This window comes from Hevea brasiliensis, chromosome 11 (assembly GCF_030052815.1).
Source record: "Hevea brasiliensis isolate MT/VB/25A 57/8 chromosome 11, ASM3005281v1, whole genome shotgun sequence".
Classification (NCBI taxonomy): Eukaryota; Viridiplantae; Streptophyta; class Magnoliopsida; order Malpighiales; family Euphorbiaceae; genus Hevea; species Hevea brasiliensis.
In genome coordinates, this window is record NC_079503.1 from 19,854,076 (window position 1) to 19,863,127 (window position 9,052).

Below are 9,052 nucleotides of genomic sequence, written 5' to 3' on the forward strand. Positions count from 1 at the left end.
CCTTTAAAAAAAAATTGATTTTAAATTTTGCTTTTCTTTACATTTAGAATAATTCTGCATAAACATTGATCTTAATTTTAAACATGATCTAAAATTTTGCCTATTAAGTATATAAGTTGATAGTAACTTAATTAGTATAAAACAAATATTTAATTGATTTGAGGCCTAACTTTGGAACCTAGGACCTTTGTTAGTAGAACCTAATTTTCACTGTCTATTTATTATGTTTGTATTGAGGAAGGAGATATATGTATAGATGTGTAGGCCAAAATGACATTTTTATGCAAATTGAAATATGTTTGGAACCTAGGACCTTTGTTAGTAGAACCTAATTTTCACTGTCTATTTATTATGTTTGTATTGAGGAAGGAGATATATGTATAGATGTGTAGGCCAAGATGACATTTTTATGCAAGTTAAGTTTTGTTGAAAATTGAGAAATATCCAATTTTTAGTGAAAACTCTGCAGATTTTTAGTAAATCTATAAGTAATAAAGATATCAAATATGTTAATAATTTATTAAAATGAATTAATATAGGTAAGAATTAACAGTTGATTATATTGATAATGGGACTTTGATTTATTAACTGAGAGTCCTTATTAACGAATCAAACTCTCTAGGTATTAAGTGACAAACTTCTTTTAAATTGAAGTCTCAATTGAATGGAGTAGAAATCTAAGGCCATGTTAATTTAATTTTAAATTATTTTTAATCATATAGGTAACATGTATGCTTTCTTTTATGAAATGTTCACTTCACACATGACACTCACTATTATTTCGGCACAGATTATGAGATTAATGATGAATAAGCTGAGAGTCCTCGTTGCTCATTAGAAATCTCTAGGAACCAAATGATGCCTTTTTCAAAATTAAAGTCCTAATTTTGAGAAGGAAGGAATTTAATAAAAAGAAATAAATCATGAGCATGACCTTATATTATTACCTCCAACTCCATTTTAACAAAAATAAATTTGTTTCTTCAACTTAAAAAGAAATTACTATAAAACTTTTGAATTATTTTCTATAAAAATGATAAATAAATTTTGCTTAAAACTAATTTTATCACATATTTTCTCAATAAAACCTAAACACTTGTACTCATTAGAAAATACTCATTTTCTTTAAGATAAATGAAATGGCTTAGTAAAATAAAATGAAATAAAATGAAATGGCTTCTACTTTTGACAATGTGACAAAAACAATAAAGAAGAAACAGAAAAATATATTTAATTTTAGTAAAATTTAAATTATAAGTTTATCTTTTTGCCTCCTCTTTTATTTTCAAACAAGATTTGATGTCAAGTATATTTAATTTTCAGCAAGGGACTAAATGTCTACATTTTATTTCTCTTTACTTTTAATGCAAAATTTAATATTTTTTTGCAAAAGACTCAAGATTTATATTTTTAATTACCTTATGATTTTTGCCTATAAATTTTTATTACAATCTTTTTTATTGGTCTATTGTCAAACTTAGAAGCCTCATTTTTTTAACAAGGACCCTTTTTATATATTTATTTCAAAATTTATAAGTTCAAACTAAACATTTATTGCTTAAAATTTAATTTTTTTTAAAAAAAAATAATAAATAAAATAGATAAAAATATAAAAAATAAAATAAAAATAGAGTCAAAATTCACTTTTAGATCGCATCACTTATTTTTGTATTTGACTTACCTTAATAGTAAGACATTTATGTGTTCTACATTTATGCATTTTCTTTGTTTCAAATCAAATGCAAGGAACCAATATCATAATTTAAACACTATTAAAATTATTGGCATTAAATTATGGTAAGCACAGTGTTAAATCTACCTACCTTATTAAGGGACGATGTTGGGTGCCTAACACCTTCCTCACATATATACGGACCCGGAACCTTAGATCTTTAGATTAGAAGTGGTAAACAATTAAAAAATAAAATTAAGTTAAAAAGTTTTTTTTAAATTTTCCCTCAAAATTAAAATGGCGACTCCTCACTTTTCACTTCAGTGAGAATTACCTTGCGACTGCAAGACCCTTGCAACAAAAGCAAATAAAAGTAAAGCAATAGGAAAATAAAGAAAAATAAGACTTTGCTATACCCCCAAACTCATTCTTGACATTGTCCCCATCGTCAACCATAGATTATACATGCTTGTAATTAAAAGGATATCACACATTGGAATTCAAAAGCAATGCATTTCTATAATATTTGCAATATGTGATAAGGACAAAATAGAAATTAGGCTTTGCTCCTAATGGTAGGCTTTACATTCCTATAAGCCTTTACATTAAGTAAAAAGTTCAAAAAGCTAAAGCTTAAACCTTTGTGCAAATGTTGTCTCCATGCGCTGTAGATAGGCTAGGGCAAGATCTGTAGGTGTTGTGTGATTGGTGGAACACTGTAAAAAAAAATACCTCAATTATATTTTTCTTTATTGATTTAGGATTTCATAGCATTTCTTATATAGGTGTTAATTATTGTAATTTACTAATTTAGCTCTTTAAATTAGATAATTATAGAAACCCTAAGGAGTTAAATATAAGCCTAAAGAGTTAAATATCTCATATTTAACTACAATTAAGTCCTTAATTGTAAAAACCAAAATAGTCCCTCTAAATTACATTTTAGTCTTGAAACCCTAAAGTTATTTTCTATCAAGTCACTCTTGATTTTATATATATTTTTCAATCAAGTTATACTTGATTTTTTCTCCATTTTAATTTCTCACATGCAATCCTTATGTATGTGGCTTATTAGATCATTAATATGTTAACAACAAATATAATAATAATCCTTAGTAAGACTAAATAAATTAACCATTTAATTTACTGTCAATCCCATAATTAATCAATTATATTTATGAATCAAGATTGACATCTAACAATATATCATGACCATCTAAATGTTTGGATCTTTCAGCGACTAATTTTACTAGTGTAATTCAATCCCTTCATCATAATGTTTTGATTTAGACATTGATGTGTAAAATGTGTCTATTATGTCTAAATCATGTCTATTCTTCTAGTGTGATTAATTAATTGAATAAGATTTCAAATCCCTATTTTAAAATCTCATTCCACCTTAGCCTAGGAATTAATATCAACACTTATCAATGCAAGAACAATTAGAACATTACTCCTAATTTACATAAGTGATGAATCCTTTCTTGATAACTAAATACCTCTATATAATTCATATCCAAAAATTGCCCTATTTGCCACCCATGATTAGAATGGTGTGTAAGAAATATTAAAATATAGTAATTCCTATATGAGATAAATTAGTGATCCCATGTCAAATGATCACTTATACAACTATCATGTGAGTTTTTCCATAGAAATAGATAATTTCTATATGGAATCCTCGTGTGGGTCAATTTAAAGATTTTGTCTTAAGCACATATACATTAGTTCTAAGTATCCCTTATACTTCAAACTGTACCAATCTTAATATCTCTATCAATTTCTAGTCTTGATAGAGTATTGACCAAGAATTAGAAATATTATGTTATACAAAATCTCACAAGTGCACAGATGGCAACAAGTAATAAAGTGATGAATGAGTATTAAATATTAAACTATATAGCAATTATAATTATCTAGACTATCAAATTAGAGAGGGATAACTAAACTAAAACTAATTATCACTAAAGGTAAATATAAACTAATTAACTAAACCAACTACAAAATGAATTAAAACATTCCAGAGTTAGGGATTCACACTTCAATCAATTATAGATTTAATCTAATTTATTTAATAAATGAGAAATTATTACCTTAAAGGAAATTAATCCTAAGTTACTTTAAGTCCTCTATCAAGGCACTCAAGTTATATTTTAATTAACTTAAACCCTACTTTCATGGCGATTAAATTAATTAAAGCCATTATGTCCTTTAATTAATCATTAATTCCACATAGAATTCTAGCCTATCATTAAATGAAGAATCCTAAGTTTAAAATCCTATTATTCAAATATTAATCTTCATCTTCATCTTTCAGTCTTTCAATTAATATCTAAAATCAATACTAAGTAGAACTCAACAGAAAGTATACAGTAAGAACATAAGAGATTGGATTAAAAAGCAAAATATCCAATTTATTAAATAAAATAAACCAAATCCATAACTGAATTTGAAAGTGCTACATCTCTAACTTTAAAATAAAGAAACTAATCATACATGGTGAGTTTTACAATCAAGTGTATAAAATAATGAAGAAAATACATGAGAAGAAAATAGAATGAACCCAGATGGAGAATCGCAGTCTTAAACTTTTAGAACGTCAACTGGAACTTTCTTTGAAAGCCTTGCAGATTCGTTTCTCCTCTTGCTTCTGTCAAAGGTGATGTGCTCTCTTGAAAGTAAAAAGGTTGAGCTCGATTGAAACTCTGACTTCTTGTATTTATATCTAGCAAAAAACCCTTGTTTCAGAGTCCAAATAGGCTTAGAAAAACTCTAGGAATAAACCAGGATTTGTGGGAGGTCAATCTAGAATTTTGTCGCTGACAGTAGCACGGGTCGTGTAGTCACTTTAATTACATGGCCCTGCCCCATGTAACTTTCTGGACCTCGAATTTTTAGCTTTTATGTAGCTCAAAAGGTTACACAAGCCGCGTTTTTATTATATGAGCCGTGTAATTTTGTTCACCAAGGTATAAGGGCCATGTAATCCATTACACCGGCCGTGCTATCTTTTGAGCCCTCCAAACTTTATTTTTCAAGTTCTGACATCCCTCCAATCACCTCCATACCTTCTTATGCCATCAATACATACCTAATAAATGCCGAAAACCAATGAATTAGATCAATTTAACATAAAATTTAAAAGAAAACTAAAAACACTTGAAACTAAATATAACAGTAACAAAATACTAATAAAATGCAATGAATATTAACCCTAAAAGCCTATATGATTTAACTATATTATATTGCTTTGATGCAATAAGAATCTTAAAATTATAATAATATTATAATTTCTTTGCAAAACTCATTAATCTCATGAACTTTATCTTTACTCTAAATTTATTAAGCAGCAGCAACAACAACAATGAATATTAAAGATATATAATGTAATTTATTAATTTATTTTAGGACGAAAACATATTTTAATCCCTAACATTTACCAGAAAAGTCTAGTGACTTCTTGACCATTAAAACTGTCTTATATCACACATCAATTTTTAAAAAGTAAAATTAAGTGAACCTTACTTTCCTAGTTAGCATCAAGATTGAAAGAGAAATTGAACTAATTGAATGTCACTAGGCTTTTTGGTAAAGGTTAAAGATTAATTTATGAAATTTATTAGCGATCCCAAATCAAATGATCACTTACACTAAAATCATGTGAGTTTTTCCATAGACATAGGTAATTTCCATGTGGAATATTCGTGCTAGGCAATTCAATCAATTTATTATAAACACTTGTACATTAATTCTAAGTATCCTTTACACCTCAAACTATGAGAGCAATTGCCTCCTTTCTTAAAGGAAACCAGTCTTAATAAATTTTATCGAGACCAAGAATTAGGAATAATACTTTGATGCAATAACAATCTTATAATTATAATACTATTGTAATTTTTTTGCAAAGCTCATTAATTCCATAGACTTTATCTTTACCCTAAATTTATTAAACAACAAAAACAATGAATATTAAAGATAAATAATGGCATTTACTAATTTAATTTAGGAGAAAAACATATTTTAACCCTAACATTTACCAAAAAAGTCTGGTGATACTCTAACCATTAAAAATGTTTTATCTCACCCTTCAACTTTTAAAAAGTGAAATTAAGTGAACCTTGCATTCTAGTTAGCATCAAGATTGAAAAGAGAAATTGGACTAATCGAGTACCACTTGACTTTTTTTTTTTTAATAAAAATTAGAGATTAATTTATATATTTAACCTTCTTAAATTTTTTAAATTATAAAGGTTTAAGAATGAGATGTGACAATTTTTCAAATTAAGGGTGACATTAAATTTATTTTAATAAAAGTCATAAATTAATTTATATATTTAGCCTTTAAATTATAAATTACATGAATGACTTCACTGATATCAACAACCTCACCAAAAAATACAGTATATCTTGTTTTTTTTTTTTTGTTTAATTTGATAATGCCTTCCACTCTTATTTTATTGAAAATTTAACCCTAAAGTCCGTATTTTAGATTACCAAATTTCGATTATTATGTGGGGAATTCAAAGTAATTCTGTTAATATATTGGATTTAAATATTAATCAAGCAAGATTTGAGAATTTGACATTATTAATTAATTATTTAAAAAAGTAAAACATAATAATTAAGAAGTAATTATATTACAGTCGTTTCGCATTCCAATTTCAAATATTGCCAAATAAAAACTCATCATGGAACTAATGAACTACAATTATGATGAGATTTGGGTTTGAGAAGCTTGATAATGGACAGGGCGGTAATGAGTAGCATGAACAGAAGGCCAACAAAGGAAGCTATGATGGCTCCACCTCCACGATCACAGAAGCTTCCAAATTTGTCGCAGATTTTATTCCACCTTGCATGTGAATTTCCATTCTTCCCTAGTTCTGCCATGAATACTGCTGCATTCACCCCTCCTGATATCAGAGCCACTGTCATCTGCCCAACTCAATTCAATCAAAATTTAGGAAAAAACAATGATCGCCTTTCCAATAATAAAATATAGGTCTAGTCATAAAAATAATTTAAATATTTTCTTGTTTTGGTGATTTAATTTAAATATTTACATCAGCTAAATTTTCAAAATTTATACAAATTTTATCAAATTTTTTTAAAATTAAAAAAGATTGTTGTAATTTTATCCAATTTTTTCAATTAATTCTTACATTTAATTTTTTTTTTAATGATCAATCTTATTAGTGCCATCAATTACTATCAAATTTCATGTTGATTTCCATTGTACATTAAGATTTTCAACCATTTGATTGAATTGGGTGATTTTAATCATTTTACTAACACCAAATCTTATAATTATATGATACTTAATGAAAAAAAAAAAGAAATTATAAAAAAGTAAGCGATTGCAATAAAAGTTAAATTTTCAATCATAGCTACGGACAAGTCAGAAAGTGAAGTTTCATTTGTTTCTTAGAAAATATTTTTCACATTTTTTAACATAGAATAGTTGAAAAAATAAGTCAATAGAAAATATTTTTAAAAGAAAAAATTATTTTTCACCTACAAAATTTTATAATCTTATTAAAATATAAAATCACTTATACATATATGATATAAATACATATGATTAATGTTATTAATTTAACCTTACAACTAAATAATAAAAAATATTTTTATGAAAAATTAAAAAAAAAATATTTTACATATAAAATATTTTTCATATATAAATTATTTTTCATAAAACAAATAAAGGTTTATTTGGTTTAAAAATCACGATTAATTATTAATGATTAATGTGAATGAGTTAAAATTGGTGATTAAAAATCTTAATTTTTTAAATCATCAAATTAATTTAAAAATTATATTTAACACACACTATAAATAAATAATTAAATATTTAAAAAAGATAAATTTGGATTACCATATCCAAAATGGCGATTATGGCAAGGCGTAGTCCTTTGTAGTCAAAATTTGGAGCAAATACGTCAGCGATAATCATCAGCAAGTTATGGATGCTAGCCATTCCATTTGCTACCACAAAGAACCTGTATCATTTAATTTGCATCTTATATTAGCAACCAAACATTTAAGCAATATGAAAGGTTCTCATTGGGACTTCAGCCTAACATCTTGATGATTTCAACAACAAGAAATTAAAGGTTATTAATAAAGATTTTTATTATTTTTTTATTGGATATTTGAAAATTTTAAGGAAAATTTATAATTTAATTTTTGGGTTTTACTCTATATCATGGTTTAATTTTTAAAATTTAAAAAATTAATTATTAAATCCTTTGAGTTTTTATATTATATTACACTTTAATCCTTAAATTTAGAGAAATTAATTATTTAATTTTTAAATTTTATACTACATCACACTTTAGTCTTGCTAATTTTAACATATAAAATAATTTAATCCATTGACTAAATTATTCTATATATTAAAATTATAGGTACTAAATAATTCATTTCTTAAAATCTAAGGATTAAAGTATAATGTAATGTAAAACTCATAAATAAATAAATGATTTTTCAAAATTCAGGAACTAAAGTGTAATATAGAATAAAACCTATAACCAAATTGTAAATTCCCCATAATTAAACTATCACTAATTTTGTAAACTTTTTTTATAAAAAAAATACACAATATCCACAATAAGTTCAGATTTTTTGTAATTACTGATGTATATATGGATATGCACATAGTATGTATATATAATTTAACTGAATATAGAGTATATAAATTTAATAAATTCTTTTGAAATTTGATAAAATAAAAAAAATGAATAAAATTTATAGTGATTATTTTTGGAAAATATAACTTTATTATATATCACCAATGTGATAAGCACTGGTGGCTCCTCATCACAATGGTTGATAAAATTAGATATAAATGAATGAGCAAAGTGCTTACACAAATGCTGGGGTGTGTTGAAACTTGGCAGTGAGAGTAGCGCTTATAGGGTTACTCCCAATGGTAGCAACCACAAAGGTTTTGGTTTGTTTGTTGAGAGCCATCACAATAGTTGCAGCTGCTGTGGCAAAAAATGCAACCACCCTTAGCAACAAAACTACCCTAATTAGCCCTGAGCTAGAGGACCCAACCTCACATTTTTCTCCATTTTGTAGAGCCATGGAAGACAGAGATAGATGAATGGATTTTGCAGTGATTGCTGATGTGCTCAAACCTGTTATTTATAACTGTGAGATTAGATAAAATGGATGACCAAAATCATTTGTTTGGTCTTTATAAGCCATGTGAGTTTCTTTGGGTGGGTCTAACCATCCACTTGTTTTGCTCTTTTTCGTATTGGTGGTTTGGAAAATTTAAGCCCGTTTCCCTATAGCTTAAAGTCTTACTTATTATGTCAATGAAGTTCCATGGGATATTATTTAAAGATTAATATTATTAATAAAGTAAAATTT

At 26.3% G+C, this 9,052-nt stretch overlaps 1 protein-coding gene across 1 annotated transcript; it reads right to left on the minus strand.

Moving 5' to 3' along the window:
* Positions 1–6,241: 6,241 nt before the first annotated feature.
* LOC110634977 (CASP-like protein 1B1) lies at positions 6,242–8,794 on the minus strand. The gene is made up of 3 exons (XM_021784144.2): positions 8,541–8,794; positions 7,548–7,671; positions 6,242–6,607 (listed from the first exon to the last, which is right to left on the minus strand). The coding sequence occupies exons 1-3, from the start codon at positions 8,759–8,761 to the stop codon at positions 6,359–6,361; spliced, it is 594 nt and encodes a 197-aa protein (XP_021639836.2). The 5' UTR covers positions 8,762–8,794; the 3' UTR covers positions 6,242–6,358.
* Between the last annotated feature and the right edge of the window lie 258 nt (positions 8,795–9,052).